This window comes from Mytilus galloprovincialis, chromosome 13 (assembly GCF_965363235.1).
Source record: "Mytilus galloprovincialis chromosome 13, xbMytGall1.hap1.1, whole genome shotgun sequence".
Classification (NCBI taxonomy): Eukaryota; Metazoa; Mollusca; class Bivalvia; order Mytilida; family Mytilidae; genus Mytilus; species Mytilus galloprovincialis.
The window spans coordinates 54,063,626-54,085,900 of record NC_134850.1 but is presented as its reverse complement, the minus strand read 5'-3'; the positions used below and the strand labels follow the sequence as shown (position 1 = coordinate 54,085,900).

Here is a 22,275-nt window from a genome sequence, read left to right as displayed (position 1 = left end):
GTTCTCCTAGTACATGGTAAATCTTCTTTGTGAAAAATATCTGTTATTTCTGAAAACAAAAAAGTATTCAGTGAGAACTTATTTTAAAAATGAAATTTTACAAAGTGTCTTAGTTATTTTTGTTTGGTTGCTGTCCAATATATGTATATCCCACATCTTCTTTATTCATACATATTTAGAAGTAAAAATCATATGGTTGTTTATTTACTCTTTTGAAACTTGATAAGGATTTAAAAATCAAGTACAAAATCTTACTTTTATTATCAACTGTAATCTTATTATCATCTCGAGTAGGGAAGTAGTGGAATGGGTGTCAATGAGACAACAATACACAAGAGGCCAAATGTCACAGAAATTATATACAAAATTTTCATTTACTGGTGCTTCTGAAATAGCTGCTGGTATAGAAATCTATGAAAACTGAACATGAATTGCTTTGTATGCATCAGTCTCTGTGCCAGTCACAAATAAATGCAAGTGATATTCATTGTTTGTAATTGAATTTGTATGTTAAAAACCTAATCACAGAAAATTAATTAACTTCTTGTTTTTAAATATTAACAATACAACAGTATGTCATTAGGAGACCAAGAAATGTGAACTTTCCAGAAAACTAGATTCCATACAGGGTAATTGACAGGTTTGTGTTGGCAAAATAAAAGAATATAGTCATTTAAGTAGTACAAGTTAGTGTATAATGAGGGGTTACTTGATACTGGCATAATTAAGCAATGTGACAGTATACTTACTCATGAATCATATGGATTATTTTCTTGAAGGTATTCACCCATGTATTCATAATACAACATGCACAAGAAGGTATGGTTTGGGTTGGACAAAATCAATCAATCAAAAGGGATATAAGTATATCAACTCTGCAAGAGCTAAACCCAATTAACTTGGGCTTTTTCATGTTTATCATGTACAATGTACATGTGTCATGTGTACATGTATTACAAATGTAATACTATTACAAAGTGCAATTGATTACAAACAAAGCCATGACTTTCCTTAACAAGTTTTCTAAATACTTTGATATTTATGAGATGGAGTTTATAGAGAGAATCGCTCTGTTCAAGCAAATTAATAAGCATAAATGCAACAGTCTCTTACTGTAGCAAGTTTGCCATATGTTGATCAATCATCATGTATTGAATTTAAAAAAAGAGAGAAATATATTTTCTTAATTTATTCCATTCACATGTACAACTTAAACAATTAAAATTTATTTAAACGAATCAACATGATCAAACATGCACCCACCCTCCCCATATTTTGATATATATACAAGTACATCACACCAGAGACATACACAAATGTACATGTATGAAGATATTTCACCAACTCATGTATTAGAAGTACTGTAAATTTGCAAATTTGTTCAAAATTAGGACTGACTAGTGACTATAAATATAATTTATTCAAAGGTGTTCAATAATTCATGACAAAAATTGTCTACTTATATAATATACATGTATAGTGCACACATGTAGATTCACTGTACATTACCACACACAATTGCTTTTGTTTATATTACCCACTATATTGTAATGCATACATTGTACATGTAATGTGATGTATATCATACAGAGGGAAGAATTGATAGTATCATTTGAAGACATTTCCATTTCAGGCCTTCTTTTTCAATCAAATCAAACACCCCCCTTTTTTTTCCTTTTTATCTAAACTTAAACTAAAGAGGGGTGGGCAGGAGTCTTTGATAATTTTCCTCTTCCCTAACCCATCCAATTCCATCTCCCTACTCCCCCTCAATTTCTCATGTTCCCTCCCAACCCGGCTCAACAGCTAAAGGTCGCAATGTACATGTACTGTGTATATCTTCTTTTTTTTTCTTTCTTCTTTAAGTTTTCCAGTTTTCCATCTGAATAAAGATGATTATTAACTGGTGCATGCGTGGCCTATTTATTAAAAAGAACTAGTTAATATTTTAGTTATATACAAAACGGTGCAGAGAACAGATGTAGTGATTAAAACTATGTACAGGAGATGAAGATTTTTAAATGATAGTGGAGAGAACAGCATATGTAAGCTGATCTCTGAAAGAGTCGACTGTCTGTGTATTTACCACTGCGGTTGGTAAAAGATTCCATTGAGTTATTGTATATGGGAAAAATGAAAATCTGTACGAGTCTTTTGATGTATAAATGTGTCTGAAGGTGTGAGAATGATGTTTTCTGGTTCTTGAGTCTGATGGGATGAGAATTGTGCTAGATGGTATAGCAACAAAATGATGTGTGATCTTGTACATCATAACCAGGCGTGCACGCAGTCTGCGTTGTGATAAAATAGGCCAGTTTAGTGTGTTCAGCATGTTTGATACACTGCTAGTATTATGATACCTGTTGCAGGCATACCGAGCAGCTCTCCTTTGGACCATCTCTATCTTCGAGATAGATTCTGAAGTGTGGGGGTCCCAAACTGAGCAAGAGTATTCGAGTTTGGGACGGACACGTGCTTGGTATGCCTGGCTCTTGATGTTTTGATTTGATGTTTTCAGGTTTCTTCGAAGGAAGCCCAGAGTTTTGTTGGCTTTCGAGATATTGTCATCTATGTGTTTGTCCCATTTAAGGTTTGATTGTAATGTGATGCCTAAGTATTTAGCAGACGTAACAGTTTCTAAAGTATGATTGTGAAGAGTGTAATTATGTTGTAGAGGTTGGCGTTTAGTTGTGACAGAGAGAACATTACACTTGTCTGGGTGGAAGGCCATCAGCCAGTCCTCTTCCCATTTTGCAGCTGCGTCAAGGTCAGCTTGCAATTTTAGGCAGTCACTCTGGGATTTAACTGGCATGTATATGATACTGTCATCAGCAAATAATCTTAGTTTGCTATGTGTAAGGTAGTCTGGAAGGTCGTTGATATACGCTAAGAATAAGACTGGACCTAAGACAGTACCTTGTGGAACCCCAGAGGTGACTGGGACTGTGCTTGATGATCTTCCATCCAGAACAACTGTCTGAGTTCGATCGGAGAGAAATGCAGAGATCCAGTTTAAAGTGTTTCCATTAATACCAAAATATTGTAATTTGTATAGTAAGTGACGATGCGGTACTTTATCAAAGGCCTTCGCAAAGTCCATTATTACAAGGTCTGTTTGAGTATTTGAGTTGTTTGTGGATTGAAGTTCTTGGATGAAGGAGAGAAGTTGTGTCTCGCAAGATCTAGAGCGCCGAAAGCCATGTTGAAGGTCGTACAAGATGTTATTTGATTCGAGATGTTTCATAATATGTGATGTTACTATGTGTTCCATTAACTTGCAGCAAATACAAGTTAATGAGATAGGTCTATAATTGACCGGTTTATGCTTATCCCCCTTTTTATATGCTGGTGCGACTCTAGCGTGTTTCCAGTCGTTAGGTGTAGTACCAGTGTTGTAGGATTTGTTAAAAATTAAGCATAGAATTGGTGCTATTTCTGTCTACATTTCTTTCAGTAAGCGTCCACTGATGTTATCTGGGCCGGTGGCTTTATGTGGGTTGATCTTATTAGCTTTTTGATCCCGTTTGATGTTATGTGTAATTCACTGATTTTAAGGTGTGAACTGACGCCTTTGTTTGGTATTGGGTCATTTGTTACTGGGGTAAATACAGATTGAAACTGTTCGTTTAGAAGATTTGCTTTCTCTGTAGCGTCTGTAATGATGATGCCGTCTTTCTTTAGTGCAGAGATACCAGATTTGTCAGTTCTTATTGACTTGATGTATTGAAAAAGTTTTTTAGGTTTGCTCTGATTTTGTATTTGAATGTCTGGTTCATTGATGGGAAGATCACATATGAGTTTTTCAATATATTCCCAGTAGGCCTTTCTTTGTTCTTTTTGTACCTGAGCTTTCATCTTTTTATATTTCTCGGTGTATTCGCTGTTTTTTCGCCTTTTGAAAAGTTTGTTTTTCTTGTTAATTTGACGTCTTAATTTATCAGATATCCACGGTAATCGGTGTTTGTTTCGTAGGATCTTTGATGGAATATGTTTTTCGACAGAGCTGATGAGTTTGGTTTTAAATAGTTCCCATAGCTCATTGGTGTTAAGAGAATCATAGTTGTCAATGATTGTTTTGTAGATGATACCTATGTCAAATTTAATTTCGTCCCAGTTGGCTTTGTTATACTTGTATACTTTTTGTGGGGTTTCTCTTATTTTCTTAAGCCAGATGTCTGCTTCGACATAAACAATATCATGGTCGCTTGAACCTATTGGTGGTAGTGTGCTTACTTTGTTGATGTATGTTGGGTTGTTAATCATTATGAGATCTAGTATACGGTCATTTCTTGTTGGTGTATTGACAACTTGGTGTAGGTTTGTGTCATTCATTATATTTAAGAGATTTTGGTGAAGTTGTATGTCAGGTTTGCCTGGTATTGTGCTTGATGTTGACCAATCAATATGTCCCAAGTTAAAATCACCCCCCCCACAATGATGGTTGCATTTGATTGACTATTTATACGATTTAGAGATTGATGGAGTTGCTCTAGAGACAATCCTGTATCAGATGGTGGTCTGTAGTAGGATGATATTAAGATGTTTTTTGAGCCAGCAATATTGATTTCTGCCCAGACTACTTCGCATTCAGTTTATAGTTCTTTTACCTCTGAACTTATGAATTCTTTTGTAATTGCTATAAGTACACCCCCATAGCTTTGGTTGTTGGTTTTATATCAACCTACTTATATCATTATTATATGATTACAAAAATGTTGTTCGAGATGACTCTGACGTCCAACGGCTGTTTTGCCAGACAGACTGGGGTCGTGACGAGGGCCCGAACGTGTCTGACAAAACAGCCGTTGGATGTCAGAGTAATCTCGGAATCACAAAAAGTATGCATAAATACATTATTTTACTATCTAATTTACGCACCATGAGATATTTAAAGCCGGCAGGCTGTTAAAGATCTATTTCGTTTCCATCTTCACCATCGGATGTAGAAATTGTTGGCTTCTTTATCCAGTTACCGATTTGGCACCGGCAATCACAGGCACTTGTTCTGTGGCGGCAATCCTCTGACTTACAGGTTCATAGTGATTGATTCATATATGTATGATTGTAAAGACATAGTTAGTTTAACCTTGGGAATGTCTATCTGTTCACGTTCATCGTCTGTGAATCGATAGTCCATAGTTGTATTGTTGTATTGTCGTTCACATATTCGCGGCCATGCTTGTTTGTTTACATAATGAGAGGACACATATGACGTCACCAGCATTCCGGAACAAAGGGAGATAATCATGTTGCACTTTCCCCGATGAACCATGAAGTTACCTGTTTTATAGATATAACGAGGACACACAAACGACTACCAATATTTTTTTTAGTATTTATTTTAACCAATTTATTAAAATATGAAACAAAAAAAGTTTTTAAAAACCTTTGCATTTCACCTTTAAGTGTGATTGTCCCTTGTGTAAAGAGTTGTGTGGGACATTGAAAATCTGGGAATCCATCTGTCCATTTGGCTGTGTGTGATTCCACCTGGTCTTGTTAGTTGTTCTCAGATATACAAATTATGAAACTTAAAAATTATGAAACTTAAATCATAGGTTTATATCAGCAATGTCTTTGTCGATCAATTTTTGTTTTAAAAGAATCGTGCCCCTAGGAAATATTAATTTTATGAAAAATTACATCATTTAATTTAGTGGTCTTGTGTGTATAGTTCTTGCTAGACTTCTATGATACTTGTATCATGGGTTTATATTATGAAATTCTCTAACAAACTCAGTGCTGATCGATAATTGATAAGAGTTATGCCCCATGGAAATATTCTTATCACTAAGCACTTGGTATTGAAGAAATTCTTTTTATTTAACAATTTAACATGTCTAATAGACCTGATTGAAATGTGTGTTTAAGACAATAAATCAATGAATTAATCAACAGTTTCTTTTTGTACATCTTTTCAGGTATAGATACAAGAATGTTGACAAAGAGAATCAGAGAAAAAGGAACTATACTTGGAAAGGTTGGTATGGGCCATCCACAAAATGAAGACCTATCAAACTATGAATAGACAAAAGTCATGAAACAAAAATGTTCAATTTTTCATTAAAGCTGCATATCAAATCTTATCTTTTTAATGACCTACAACGTATGACTCTTATTGCTTAAATTTCTGTGGTACTTTTTCACCCTTTCAAGATTTTAAAACAAGTCTGAGTATAAAGGTAATATGAAATATTTCAAATATTTAATGATATATAATTAAAATCAATTGTATAGATTATACGGGTCTCTGCTAACTATACAGTAAATACCTGAATGAGAAAACTATACTGTTACTGTTTTAGGTGATTATGGAAGGAATAGATCCAGAGTCTATACCATATGAAGATCCAAACATAATGAATTTAGTACAACAAGTGTCTATAAAGGTAGGTTTTAAAATACATGTGTATTCCGCAGGCTTCAAAAATAGTTTTGTAAAACTCACTAACTATTCCAGATTGAATTCCAGAGCAAATTTTATTCTGTAATAATTTGCACAATTGATAATTTGCATGTAATTTCAATTATATTTTGTGTCAGAAACTTGTCAAAGGTTGGTTGTTTTACAAATATCAATAAAATTTACCTATTATTACAACATAGCCAAGTTTATAAGGGGTGATAAAGTTTTCTTCCTAAATTATAGCCAAGTTTATAAAGGGGTAATAAAGTTTTCTTCCTAAATTTTTATCCTATGTTTCTAGAAACCAATGGACTATAATCCTAAAGGTGATGTTAAAGTAGTAGCAGTTGATTGTGGTATAAAGTACAATCAGATTCGATGTCTTTGTGAGCGTGGAGCACATGTCACAGTAGTTCCATGGGATTATCCACTCAAAAGCTCAGGTAACAAATTAAACAATGATAACTTATTAGTCTTGACCCATTTCCAGATAAAGTTTTGGGAACCTGTTAAGCTTTAGAGAATATTTCCTATAATTTTGGGGAGTTAACATTTAGATACAGTGTAAAGATCACATTTTTTTCATTACATTGTAAGTAAACTTTTGATTCCCCCCCCCCACCAATTTTCCCACATATTACATGTATAACTGAGTCTGGGGCTGGACACAGTCTTTACTAATTTTTATGCCCTATTTATGGGCATTATGTTTTCTGGTCTGTGCATCCGTTCATTCGTTTGTCTGTCTGTCCTGCTTCAGGTTAGAGTTTTTGGTCGAGGTAGTTTTTGATGAATTATAAGTCCAATCAACTTGAAACTTAGAAAACATGTTCCCTATGACATGATCTTTCTAATTTTAATGCCAAATTAGAGATTTTACCCCATTTTCACTGTCCACTGAACATAGAAAATGATAGTGCGGATTGGGCATCCGTGTACTTGGGACACATTCTTGTTTAAAATGTTTTATATGTGAAAGTAATTTTGTAATTCTTCAGTCATGGGACTAGGACGTCGTTTCGGCCCGGTTTCATTAATTGCAAGATGTAAAAAATGATAACATTGCTGGATACCATTTTTATTTTATTTTAGATTATGATGGTTTATTCCTCAGCAATGGACCAGGTGATCCACAAATGTGTAAACAGACTATACAGAATATCAGTCAGCTGATCAAAGAAGCAGACTACAAGCCCATATTTGGAATATGTCTTGGACATCAGCTTTTGTCTTTGGCAATTGGTGCTTCAACATATAAAATGAAGTGTGTATTTTTTTTGTATGATATTTGTTATTCTTGTAAATGCATACAACTAAAATTATCAGTTAAAAGTAAATGCAAAAGCTTTATTTTTTTGGAAGCTACTATACTAAATTCTGAACTTTATAAATATGAAATAGGGGATTAATTTTATTTTCATTGTTATTAAAATTTTGTTTGAAAGCTTCTTTAACAATGTTGTTAAAATTCTATTTTTAATGTGGAGGGTTTTAGGCATGATTTTTGGTGTGTTTAAACTTTAATGCACATGGTCTTGCTGCTTTCTTTGAGTAAAAATATAGTAGATATCACTGAGAGTGGTAAGAAAGTAAGCTGTTTCCTAATACCTCATCATAAGCAATTGCTAATGTTTGTTATATATCTTTAAACAAGCAAGACATTTTCTGTGTCAACTGTTTATGTTTTGATAAAAATAAGATCTGTTTGAATTTTTCAAGATGAATTTATTGAACTGAGAAAAATCAAAGGTTACATATTACACATACTACATCTATTTATAGCATTAGAAATCTCCAATTCTTTTTAAAGTGAAAGAAATTCAAATTGCACTTTCTAGACTTGTGTTTTACAAATTCAATTTTTTACAGATATGGAAATAGAGGACACAATCAGCCATGTATCTATGACAACACAATCAGATGCTTTATTACAACACAAAATCATGGTTTTGCCGTTGATGTTGCAAATTTACCGAAGGAATGGCAGCCATTGTTTACCAATGCCAATGATAAAACTAATGAAGGTGTTGTTCATACCTCCAAACCTTTTTATAGGTATGTCATGTTTTAAATTATCAGCAATCAATTTCAAATATAATCATACGCTGTATCAATAGAGTATTCTTTCTAGTTCAATGCCAGGAAATCACTGTCAGGTAATCCCAAAGTGCAAGTTAGACAAACCATACTTGTTAAAAAAAGAACCAAGTTGATCTGAGTTATCTATTTTATCTATGGACTTAAATTTCCAGTCCAATGTTGAAAGTTGATAATTTCTGTAGCAGTCATTGCTATTTAAGTAAGAACTGAAACTATAGTATTATTAACAAAACAGTTTTAAGACAAATTTTTATTTATAAAGAAAAAGGGGATGGGGAGATAAACCTATGGTCACTGTAGCATGTATAGACAATTGAGAATTATTCATTTCAGTAAAAAAAATATGTAACAAACAGAAAAAGCGTGTATGTTATTTCTTTTGATAATATTTTTCTAGTGTCCAGTTTCATCCAGAACATATGGGTGGACCAAGAGATCTCGAATCCTTGTTTGATGTGTTTTTGGACCAAGTTAGAGCTCACAAGAAGGGGAACAAAAGGTTGGTTGGTAGACCAATAATACTGAACTATTTATTCATCTGACATACCGATGTATTTTGTCTTCAGTCTGAAAGTGGATGTTGTACTAAACAATTAGTCCATGAACTGATTTGTGATATGAATAAAGGATGAGGTGTATATGTCAATATTACTGCAGCTCAACACCAAAACATATATATAAAATGACAGAAAGAGGTCAAAATGTAGTCTGGAAAAAAAATAGACCATTTTCTTAGTTGTATGTTTTCCTGTTATTTACTATAAAAAGATTGACAGAATTTTTGGACTTTCAGCATCTTAATACTTTAAAGCATTTACTACATTAATCAGAATTAAAGAAAGATATATTAAATATTCCTTTTGGTTTTAAATAGAATATTAGTTTTCCAATTTATAAATGTAAGCAGTCTTCACAGATGAATTATGAATAATGATTTAATATTTTATTTGCTAATTTACCATTTAAAGATTATTTTTTTCAACTGTTTGAATAAGAATTTATATATAATGATTTATTTTATCAGTTTGACAGTAAAAGACCGACTAAATATGGCCCTACAGACACCTGTACATGTACCTCCTGTAGCTAGTACCAAACCAAAGAAAGTTCTAATCTTAGGTTCTGGTGGACTATCTATAGGCCAAGCTGGAGAATTTGATTACTCAGGTTCACAGGTAATATATTCTGTTGTTTTCATGGACCACGTAAAGTGGACATAATGGACTAGATGTTTTTAAACTAGGGAATTTTTCATGGGAATCTCCCCACCTAGAGATTTTTTCAATTTTATATTTAAATCTTACAATAACCTCTTTAAACACTACTCTCTTGATAAACTTCTTTCAATTTTGGCTGGTAAAAGCAAGGGGATATATTATGTTAGCTATATGTCCTTGGTAGAAGTTATAAAAGTTCATAGTCCAGTCAATCTAGCATAAATTTGTCTCTAACCTTAAAGTGATTGCAACAGAAGATTTTTAAGTTTTACTCTTTAGCATTCATACCCCAAATAAACACAGAAAAAAGTGCAACAACATATAACTTGAGGAAGACTAAATAAAACATCACAATTTTAAAATTACTTTGGAGATTTGCATTGAAATGGGAGATAACTCTGCAAAAACAGCAGAAAAATCCATAAAAATTGATACAAAATTAAAACTTTACCACTTCTATTCAGCAGAACGTATTGATTCTCGATATTTAAGCCGTCTTTAGAGTATAGCAAACAACTCTAAAGTTGTTTTCATATCTGTTATCGACTTACATTTCGTAATTCACTATTTAATTGATCATTTATTAAATTTTTCAACATGTCAAGGTAAAGAATCTTTAAATTTAATAAAAATAATTAAGCATATATATATATATTCTTTTTTAGCTCACCTGTCCCAAAGGGACAAGTGAGCTTATGTCATCACTTGGCGTCCGTCGTCGTCCGTCGTCGTAAACTATTTCAAGAATCTTCTCCTCTGAAACTACTGGGCCAAATACTTTCAAACTTTAACTGAATGTTCCTTAGGGTATCTAATTTATAAATTGTATCCGAAGTTTTGATCTATCAACAAACATGGTCGCCATTGCTAAAAATAGAACATAGGGGTCAAATGCAGTTTTTGGCTTATAACTCAAAAACCAAAGCATTTAGAGCAAATCTGACATGGGGTAATATTGTTTATCAGGTCAAGATCTATCTGCCCTCAAATTTTCAGATGAATCAGACAACCCGTTGTTGGGTTGCTGCCCCTGAATTGGTAATTTTAAGGAAATTTTGCTGTTTTTGGTTATTATCTTGAATATTATTATAGATAGAGATAAACTGTAAACAGGAATAATGTTCAGCAAAGTAAGATTTACAAATAAGTCAACATGACGGAAATGGTCAGTTGACCCCTTTAGGAGTTATTGCCCTTTATAGTCAATTTTTAACCATTTTTCGTAAATCTTAGTAATCTTTTACAAAAATCTTCTCTGAAACTACTGGGCCAAATACTTCCAAACTTTAACTGAATGTTCCTTAGGGTATCTAGTTTGTAAATTGCATCCGAAGTTGTGATCTATCAACAAACATGGTCGCCAATGCTAAAAATAGAACATAGGGGTCAAATGCAGTTTTTGGCTTATAACTCAAAAACCAAAGCATTTAGAGCAAATCTGACATGGGATAATATTGTTTATCAGGTCAAGATCTATCTGCCCTGAAATTTTCAGATGAATCAGACAACCTGTTGTTGGGTTACTGCCCCTGAATTGGTAATTTTAAAGAAATTTTGCTGTTTTTGGTTATTATCTTGAATATTATTATAGATAGAGATAAACTGTAAACAGCAATAATGTTCAGCAAAGTAAGATTTACAAATAAGTCAACATGACGGAAATGGTCAGTTGACCCCTTTAGGAGTTATTGCCCTTTATAGTCAATTTTTAACCATTTTTCGTAAATCTTGGTAATCTTTTACAAAAATCTTCTCTGAAACTACTGGGCCAAATACTTCCAAACTTTAACTGAATGTTCCTTAGGGTATCTAGTTTGTAAATTGCATCCGAAGTTGTGATCTATCAACAAACATGGTCGCCAATGCTAAAAATAGAACATAGGGGTCAAATGCAGTTTTTGGCTTATAACTCAAAAACCAAAGCATTTAGAGCAAATCTGACATGGGATAATATTGTTTATCAGGTCAAGATCTATCTGCCCTGAAATTTTCAGATGAATCAGACAACCTGTAGTTGGGTTACTGCCCCTGAATTGGTAATTTTAAAGAAATTTTGCTGTTTTTGGTTATTATCTTGAATATTATTATAGATAGAGATAAACTGTAAACAGCAATAACGTTCAGCAAAGTAAGATTTACAAATAAGTCAACATGACGGAAATGGTCAGTTGACCCCTTTAGGAGTTATTGCCCTTTATAGTCAATTTTTAACCATTTTTCGTAAATCTTGGTAATCTTTTACAAAAATCTTCTCTGAAACTACTGGGCCAAATACTTCCAAACTTTAACTGAATGTTCCTTAGGGTATCTAGTTTGTAAATTGTATCCGAAGTTATGATCTATCAACAAACATGGTCGCCATTGCTAAAAATAGAACATAGGGGTCAAATGCAGTTTTTGGCTTATAACTCAAAAACCAAAGCATTTAGAGCAAATCTGACATGGGATAATATTGTTTATCAGGTCAAGATCTATCTGCCCTGAAATTTTCAGATGAATCAGACAACCTGTTGTTGGGTTGCTGCCCCTGAATTGATAATTTTAAGGAAATTTTGCTGTTTTTGTTTATTATCTTGAATATAATTATAGATAGAAATAAACTGTAAACAGCAATAATGTTCAGCAAAGTAAGATCTTCAATTAAGTCAAATTGACCAAAATTGTCAATTGACCACTTAAGGAGTTATTGACCTTTAAAGACTTTTTTCACAATTTGTTCATCATGTTGACTTACTTTAAAAAATCTTCTCCTTTGAAACTGCTGTATCAATTTCAGCCAAACTTAGGCTAAATGAGTTTCAGAGTATCTAGTATAAATCTTATATTTTATTTCCTTGTATGTCAAGAAACATAGCTCCTATGGCTAAAATAGAACATAGGAGAAAATGATTATTTTTTTTGGCTTTTGAAGAAAATAGGACGATCCAAAAAACATTTAAATAAATTGAAAAGCCAAAATAATCATTGATGAGAGATTTAACCAAAAAAATTAAGGTGAGCGATTCAGGCTCTTGAGAGCCTCTTGTTTTTTTTGTGGTTTAAAGTTTCTTTAAATCAGGTAGATTCTGAACAAATATAATTGACAGATATAAGCAATACCAAATTTTTCGAATTATTTTTTCAAAATGGTCACAAAGTCACAAAGGAGTAGGTTCACCAAGACCCCTTTTTGGCCCCAAAATATAGCTTTTATTAAAATTGAGAAAATGTAATCTTTTAGCTATTTATTGGAAAGTTGAATGCTTCTGCTACATAAATATGGGCTGTGTTTGACAATACAATGCACATATATTGGGTTCTACTATCATTAAGTCATGCTAAATTACTGAAATCTTCACAATTTTAGTTAAATTTTAGACGGTTTCCGTCTTAAATAAAAGTGGCCACATTCGTGTTCATTCATAATATTGAAATGTAAGTTGTATTTGATGATAATACATAACATATATAAAGTGATGATTTTTTGGCATATTTGATAGATATTTAAGCTTGAATCTGACCTTATCAGTTAAAATCTTTCACTTAAACGAATTGAATCAATTGAAATAGACACTAAAGTGCCCTTACCGTACTCCTTTGCATTTCTTTAATAAAAATTGCGAAGAAAAAAAATACACATAACACATTTGGTTTTTTACATTTCAACTGCGAAGATGATGTAATATAGACTAATACAAATATATGACCCCATCAAAATATCATGCTTTACATGATTTTAAGAAAATCAACCAAAAACTGACAAAAAAAGAATTATTTTTATGTAATTATCTTCCCTTTCCAATGTTAATTTCCATAGGAAATCAAAAAAAGCTGAGGTTGAGGTTTCCTTAAATTAGATTCTATGGGACTTTTTTCTGTGTATATTTGGGGCTTAATGCTACAGATTAGAACTAAAACATTTTCTGTTGCAATTAGTTTGAGGTTAAACCTAAATTTGACTGGACTATTTGGTACACGCTGTGTTGATTTAAACAAAGATGATTTCTCACCTTTTTTCCAGAATTATGTACAAAGGGGAGACAATTCATCCTCAGCTATCCACGATCAATTTTTCAGATATCAATTCAATCTGAACAGCTGTGATTCACCATATAAAAATAAAGGCACGTTGATTGATTTCCAATGAGACAACTTATACATTTTCTTTTAAGTTGATTATACTTCATTTGAGTAACAAATTCAGCTAGTAAATATTATTGCTTCATAAGAAAGAGAACCTAATTATCTCCCTTTCAAGGCTTTAAACACTTTAAAAAAAATAAAAAAAATGATTAAATGCGTTCTATGTATTTAAAGTTAAGATGTTGATTTGATTTCGATTTCACAGTTTACTATTTTATGACCTAATGTTTTTTTTTTAGTTTTCGTCTTTTTTTTTGTTATGTTATCAATTTACAAATATTTTTTTTTTTTTCAGGCAATAAAAGCTTTGAAAGAAGAAAGCATACAGACAGTGTTAATAAATCCAAACATAGCCACAGTGCAGACATCGAAAGGACTGGCAGATAAGATATACTTTTTACCTATCACACCAGAATATGTCATACAGGTAGGTCATTGACATAAATGCTTGAATATAAACCAGTCAGTTCGTTTACATTGTGTTTGAGGTTTTCATATAATAATTTCACCAACAATAAAAGCTTGTAGGGGTTGGATGTGTAACAATCAACCTTTATTCAATGCTAATTTATGCCTTAAAGTTAAAAGATTATAAGCAGTTGTTTGCCTACATCAGGGGCGGATGCAGGAATTTTCGAAAGGGGGGGTGCTAACCCAGGGCACCCAGGGCAAAGGGGGGGTGCAAAACATATGTCCCGATACAAATGCATTGATCGGCAAAAATAAAGGGGGGGTGCGCACCCCCGGAACCCCCCCCCTGGATCCGCCACTGTACATGTATATTTTTCTTATATAAATTGATAACTGTTACATCAGAAACATTACAATATTTATTTATATACAGCCAGGAACAGTTACAGACACAATTAATCACCTTTTGCTTTTCATTTATAAGAATAAAATTTTGGAAGATATTTATAACTTACTAATGTTTTCTGTTCAGGTGATAAAAAGTGAACGTCCTGATGGTGTTTTGTTGACCTTTGGGGGTCAAACAGCATTGAATTGTGGGATAGAATTGACCAAACAAGGCATATTGGAAAAGTACAACGTAAAGGTTTTGGGGACACAAGTGGCATCTATTGAATGGACAGAAGATAGGGAAGTGTTTGCTGAAAAGATGGAAGAAATAAATGAACATGTAGCTCCAAGTGAAGCTGCATACACAGTTGATCAGGTAAAGCAAATAAAAAATATATGATTTTATCAATGTGCCAATTAATTACTTGCACTATTTTTGAAAAGAAAATTTCTTATGACTTCAACAATAAGGGAAAACTTGTACCACATAGTAAGCTACAAAAGGCACTAAAATGACAAATGTTCGAAACTTCAAAAAAGAATGCTAACTGCCTGATTATGTACAATCAACAATAAACTAATTTATTATATCTCAGTATGTTTTTTATATATAAAAAATAATGAAATAGTTGTGCTATTTCATTCCACAGACTATTTCATTTATTTGCCAGTCAATAATTTCAAAGACTATTACCCCGGATAATAGTTTCATAATCATCTTTCCCATACTTTTTCATGCTTATTTTTCATTGGACAATAATGATGTCATTGACTATTTTGCTTGGCAACGTCAAACTCTAATATTGTAAACTGTATAATCTGTTTGTGTCGATTGTGATTTCACGTACAAGAAGCAATTATAAAAGAGAGAAAATCTTCGGGCGCATTTTTTAAAGATCTAAAATATAGTACCTTATTCATAATATGGGTTCGGTCGTTGTAGTCTAAAAGTGAATTTGCATTTGGTACATTATGCATGGAAAATTTAACACAAATATTTCTAGTCTTGATTGCAATTAATGAAATATTTACAAATACAAGAAGAACTATAAAAAAAAAACGTATAGTTCATCTTGTGCATGTCAAGTTATGTGACATTTTTTTTCTTTTCTTTCAGATGATATATGTACACTTTTAAAAAATTAATTAATTTGGTATATAAAAACACTTAATGACTGTGTTGTTCAGTATAATAAAACACCTAATGACTGGTTGTACGGGTAATAGCAAGTTTGTTGTCCCTTGGCATACCAACTATTGCTCTTGTCTTTGCCTCAAGCAATAGTTGGTATCTCAGGGACAACAAACTTGCTATTACCCTCACACCCAGTAACTAGGTGTATAACAATGTACAGCAACAAACGACAATCACTGAAATACAGTTTCCTGACTTTGGACAGGCACATATAGAAGCCTTTTTAAATGAAAATATAACGCTAGAAATTCTCACAATCAGATATATATGTGTTCAATGATATCATTCAAAACTTGACCTCCCCAAATTAGCTGTTCTTGTCATTTATATACTTAAGGAGTCTTCTTCATATTCCTGTTTCTTTTTCCCTTTCAGTTGTGTGATCCAAGACGAAACATTGTTAAATTTCTCTTTTAGTCAAAATAATTTGTCTTTTTAATAGGCAGTGCAAGCAGCAGAAAACCTAGGATATCCTCTATTGATTAGAGCAGCATTTGCCTTAGGTGGACTGGGTTCCGGGTTTGCTGACAACAAGGAGGAGTTGGTATCCTTAGTAACCTCAGCCTTTGCTCACACCAGTCAAGTTTTGATAGACAAATCCTTAAAAGGATGGAAGGAAGTAGAGTATGAAGTGATCAGAGATGCCTTTGACAATTGTATCACTGTGAGTATATGTTATGGGTCTCCTCAGTGATTCAGGATAGATGGGGAAACCCAATGTAGTCATCTTAAATAGAAGTTTACTGTGTTTGTTTTTGTTTGTTTTTGTATTTTGGACAGCTATTTAAAAAAAGGCTATCTTTGTTGTGCCCCTTTTATTAAGATAATAAAAGAATAGCTAATCAATAATTCTTTTCTTTCGTATTTTTTATAACTCATAATTTTATCTCATAAAATTCAAACACCTCACTAAAATAAAAATATATAATCCCATATTGGAATGATTTAATTTTGATAAAAAAAACATTGGACTTGCAATTCTTAAATTTAAAAAAATATAATATGAATTGTAAAAATTTGTTAAAAATCAAGGTTTCCAGCAAACATTATTTAAATGAGGCACCACTGTTTTAGTGATTGGGTCAGTAATAAGTAGATATCTTAGGTGATTGATATATAATTCTTATATGATTTGCATATCTATAAATTCTTGAATTGGATTGGTCAATTAGAATTTTTCTCTTGCTTTACACTTCGATAACCCTTGAAAAACAACTTTTATTATCTATTCATGCGTGATAGACGTTCTTGCAGGGATCCCGGGATTTTTAGCAAATTGATATTAAAAAACGAATACATAACAGTTTTATCTATTCCAATGCATCTATAACAAAAAAAGAAATAATGCATTAATGCTTCAAAACTGTATAATAAATTTGAATAAAATTCCGCGAAATTTCATGAATGATTTGGCGAATTTACGTCATGGCAAAACTTGACGTCAAACGAATGAAAACTTTTAAAGTAAAGATTATTTCATTACTTGTACGCTTTAAATTTGGATAATATCTTATTAAAATGAAGTTTTGGCGGTAGGTGCTATTTTATTTTAAATTCCATTGCATTTATTGAAGTTCAACATTTAATGATTTTAGAAAGTCAAAATGGCAGCCAACTCCTTAGTTAAGACCTGTCCATTGTACATTGGATGGTAATAGGATCCTTACACAAGAAAATAATAATTATAAATCGCAAATGTTTCGCTTAAGAATTATAAGGATTAAACACATTTTTTTCTAGAGGTTATTGAAGTGTTAACCGGGGCTCTAACTCGCAAATTTAACATAAAAGTCCTTCAGACTTTTGAGAGTTAATCGGCCCGGTTTACACATCAATAACCTCTAGAAAAAATGTGTTTAATCCTATCATAATGTAGGCACATCAATAGGGTGATTATATGTTATACACTTGAATTAACTCTTTATAGCTGAGATGTAAAACTTTTATTATAACATTGCTAACTCTAATTAACAGTAAAGAAGACAGGTAGTTCATGTAGTTACAGCATATTTATATGAAAATAACTTTATTTTGACAAGAAACTTTTGAGATGATTTCTTATTTTTATGACCCCACCAAAGCGGAGGGGGCATTAGGTTTATAGTGACTTGAGTAACACCAGTATCACTCAGATTACAATTCTACCTTGTCATCTAAGTTTGTATTTAGCCTATAAAATATATATGATCAATGTACAGAATTAATAAATAATCTTTTAAAAGAAAGACTAAATGGTAAAATCATTTTCATAAGAATTTTACAGAATGAGAGTTATTTTTAAAGCTAAAAGAAAAATGCCCTAAAAATTTAAAGAATACAGATATTAGAGAACCCCATCCAAGTCCTCATGTCATTAACATTTTAAAAATATAGGACACCATTGTTATTCCAAGACTAAACTAGACATCTTGTCAAACTGGGTTTAAACTAGACATCTAGTCAAACAGGTTTGGTATAACTGTCTGTTTGCTCTTTCCCTAGATGTCTTTTCAAGACAACAGTGACTTTATGTGTTAATTTGTGCATTGTACTGTAATATTTATTGATGTTCTGTTGGGGCATGATCTAAACATGCTAAACAGTGGCATGATATTTCCATTTAGTAGTAATCAATATAATATAATAATAAGTTTATTTTATATGAACTGATATAAGTATGGTCAAGGAGGTTATATGACCTCCTTGGTATGGTAAATTTATATTTGGAATTTTATATCCTGGGCGATGATGTTTTTTTGAGACCTGGATGTTTTTTATGCCCCATTTATGGGCATTATGTTTTCTGGTCTGTGGGTCTGTTCGTTCGTTCGTCCGTCTGTTTGTCCCGCTTCAGGTTAAAGTTTTTGGTCGAGGTAGTTTTTGCTGAAGTTGTAGTCCAATCAACTTGAAACTTAGTACACATGTTTCTTATGATATGATCTTTCTAATTTGTATGCCAAATTAGAGATTTTCCCCTATTTTCACGGTCAACTGAACATAGAAAATGATAGTGCAGATGGGGCATCAGGGTACTGGGGACACATTCTTGTTTCATTCTAGTTCACATTATGATTATTTTAACCTTCAATGGATATAGGAAGATGTTGTGAGAGCCAATGAGACAACTCTCCATCCAAATAACAATTTATAAAAGTAAACCATTATAGGTCAATGTACGGCCTTCAACACGGAGCCTTTTTTTGTATCTGAAAAAAACTACCATGTAAAGGAATATGCAATTAAAACACAAAAAAATCAACATTAACATGAACAAGTAACTCATGATGCACAAAGTGTAAGTATTGGTCAGTGTGTAGGGTTCTTTTGTACTTTAACAATATCACAATAACAATAGAATGACCTTAATTTTGGACAAGGTAAATGGCATGAAGCCAAATTTATCAACTATTATTCAATTGGGTTACCTGACCTTTCAATTCTCAAGGCTAAATAAGTGTTTTATAGGCTAAATACAAACTTAGATGTCAAGGTAGAATTGTAATCTGAGTGATACTGGTGTTACTCAAGTCACTATAACCCTTGTCCATCAATGTCCGTACGTACCAAAACTGGTTTCCATTCTCTAACTTTATTTTGCTTCAACCAAATGTTATGAAACGTATACACAATGCTTATTACCAAAAAAAACACAAATCTAGTTTGAATTTTGGTGGCGTCACTTTACCCTTCTAGAGTTATGCCCCTTTATATTTTCTTTTTCTTTTTCTGCAGGTATGTAACATGGAGAATGTTGATCCATTAGGAATCCATACTGGAGAATCAATAGTGGTAGCACCCAGTCAGACACTCACCAACACAGAATATAACATGTTGAGGACTACTGCCATTAAAGTCATACGTCACCTTGGCATCGTGGGAGAGTGTAATATACAGTATGCTCTCAATCCTGAATCTCATGAGGTAATGAACCTTTCTGTACTCATAAAGTGGACTCTCAAGATAATGTATGGCATGACATTGTTAAATGTGAACATTTTATAGAGGATCTTTTAAGGTAGATCGAATGTTGTCCACAATATTCAATTGAAAACTAACTAAGTCATATATTTGGAGATAACTGACATAATCTAAGTTTAAAGATTTAAAGGATATCTAGTAAATTGACCTCTTTTGCTTTTTTAGCAATTAAACAGTTATCCCTTGCATTTTGTCACCTATTTGTTTTCTATTTATTTCTTCACACAAAATTGATTTTTTGAAATTATATGTTAGACCAATTCTGTAAAAAATGTTATAAGAAAAGGACTGCTTATGTTTCTGTAACATTTAAAAGAAAAATAGTTGTAAACAGAGTTTGTATAATTTCAGTACTACATAATAGAAGTGAATGCCAGATTATCAAGAAGCTCAGCTTTAGCCAGCAAGGCAACAGGATATCCACTGGCTTATATAGCAGCTAAACTATCTCTTGGTATACCACTTCCAGAACTTAGGAACTCTGTCACTAATTCAGAGAAGACACCAACAACAGCTTGTTTTGAACCTAGTTTGGATTACTGTGTGGTCAAAATACCTCGTTGGGATCTGAAAAAGTTCTCCAGGGTTTCTACCAAGGTGGGTACTACTGGGAACCAAAGAGATAAAAATATTATAAATTTCCTTGATAATTGTTATTTAAAAAAAGTGGTAACATCTTTAACTTTTCTATTTTACATGTCTATATTTCAATTGTTTTAAATGTTTTTCTCTGCACAAAACATTTAAATTGAATTTGAACAAATATTTTACAGGAATATTTCCACATTTTTATTTAATTTAGAGTCTGATTTAATGAAGGAAAGATTCTTAGTGACTGTTTAATTAATATACAGTTAAGACATGGCTTTGGTACAATAAACAAAAACATAAAGAGTTATTTCCCTTACCAAACATTTTAAAATCTAGACTTTTGCATTAGACTTCCATGTTCATGATGTTAGAATATTTTATATTGTAAAGATTTAAAACATTTGTCAAGCAATATGAAAATATTTTTATGGTTAGAATGAAGTAATATAAAACAGTTTTCACTGATATTATTATAGGTGGCAAAGATCTTGACAAGAATTAAAAGTAATCAAAATTTGTCTTGAGTGATGTGTCCAATCTTTCTTTGACCATGCAAGATGGATATTTAATTTCCGAGTATATGTTTAATACTTTTTACACTTTATTCTTTAAATAATTTTGCAGCTATGTTTAGATGAAAATTATTTAGGGATTGTAGATTAAAATTGAAAGAAGACAGTACAGTGACTTCTGTTCTGTTTTGCTCATGTTCTGAATAAAGTGCTGGATAAATTTTATGAAAATCATAAAAAAAAGTTACACATTCTTTATATACTCTTGCATGGCTCAAGTCCGTTTAAAGACAAAAAAAAATACTGATTTTGTCTTTCACAACTGTTTTGTCTTTGTGTGTTCAAATGGCATTACTGGATTGGGACTTGTTTTGGAGTTGCATGCACTTTCACATTTGCAAACACATTAAAAGCAAGAGTGTGCAATGGTTTAAATGTTTTGAAAAAAAAAAGCTTTAAGTGTATAGAATTTTCTTTATACAATGCACAATTTGAAGTATTTATTGAAGGTTACTTAGTATTTAGACACCTATGCTGTAAAGGTATAATAGCTATTTCTAAGATAATTGGTCAAGGATGCTTTAAAGATGCCTAGTTATAACATTACTGTAAATCAGACAAAATGGCAAGTGAAAAATGTCAATTCTTTATAATAAATAGAACATGTTGAATGTAAAGTAATGACAAAAAATTATGTTTTTAATTATTTAAAAAAGGGGAATAAGACTAGAAGTTTTAATTTAACATTAGTTAGGCAAAATCCAAGGAACGTAGACAGTTTTTGTCTACAGTTACAATTTCTTATGATTTAATGATGATAATTAGGAAATATTGGCCTTTTCACCAAATAAAACTGGGATAGTTCAGTTTTATATTGCACTTTATTTGTGGAGGAGCTTTAAATATTTCAATCCATTATTTCAGAACATTTTAGGTACCTAATAATCCATCACTAATCATAAAGATATGTTAATTCTGTCTATTCTTTTGTACATCATTCATCTGTTCATTTGTATTATGATTTGATGTCAGTAAAATGCTTGGTTTCAAAGTTTTGCTTTCGGAAATGCTTAAGTTTTTTAATTTATTATTTTGTTAAACATGGTTGAAGCCATGAGTCTAGGAAAAGTCCCTAGAATTATTAATCTTCATGAATATTTTGAGTGGACCTAAACTTAGTTTATGAATTAATACCTGTCATAATTAATTAATTTCAGATTGGAAGTTCTATGAAGAGTGTCGGAGAAGTTATGGCCATTGGAAGGAAGTTTGAGGAAGCATTTCAGAAGGCTTTACGTATGATGGACGAGAAGGTAGTAGGATTTGACCCCTACAAGAAAAAAGTATCTGAGGCTGTAAGTCATGTTTAGTAAA

At 32.2% G+C, this 22,275-nt stretch overlaps 1 protein-coding gene across 1 annotated transcript in view; it reads left to right on the top strand.

The window, feature by feature from the left end:
• The window catches only part of LOC143056663 (multifunctional protein CAD-like), an 82,250-nt gene that overhangs the window by 10,616 nt on the left and 49,359 nt on the right, over positions 1-22,275 (top strand). The window contains exons 4-16 of the mRNA XM_076229822.1: positions 5,922-5,980; positions 6,306-6,389; positions 6,708-6,849; positions 7,499-7,670; positions 8,276-8,461; positions 8,904-9,005; positions 9,531-9,681; positions 14,141-14,272; positions 14,789-15,022; positions 16,284-16,505; positions 19,553-19,741; positions 20,150-20,395; positions 22,119-22,256. Coding sequence (XP_076085937.1) covers positions 5,922-5,980; positions 6,306-6,389; positions 6,708-6,849; positions 7,499-7,670; positions 8,276-8,461; positions 8,904-9,005; positions 9,531-9,681; positions 14,141-14,272; positions 14,789-15,022; positions 16,284-16,505; positions 19,553-19,741; positions 20,150-20,395; positions 22,119-22,256 — 2,057 coding nt within the window. The remainder of the gene's footprint in view (positions 1-5,921; positions 5,981-6,305; positions 6,390-6,707; positions 6,850-7,498; positions 7,671-8,275; positions 8,462-8,903; positions 9,006-9,530; positions 9,682-14,140; positions 14,273-14,788; positions 15,023-16,283; positions 16,506-19,552; positions 19,742-20,149; positions 20,396-22,118; positions 22,257-22,275) is intronic.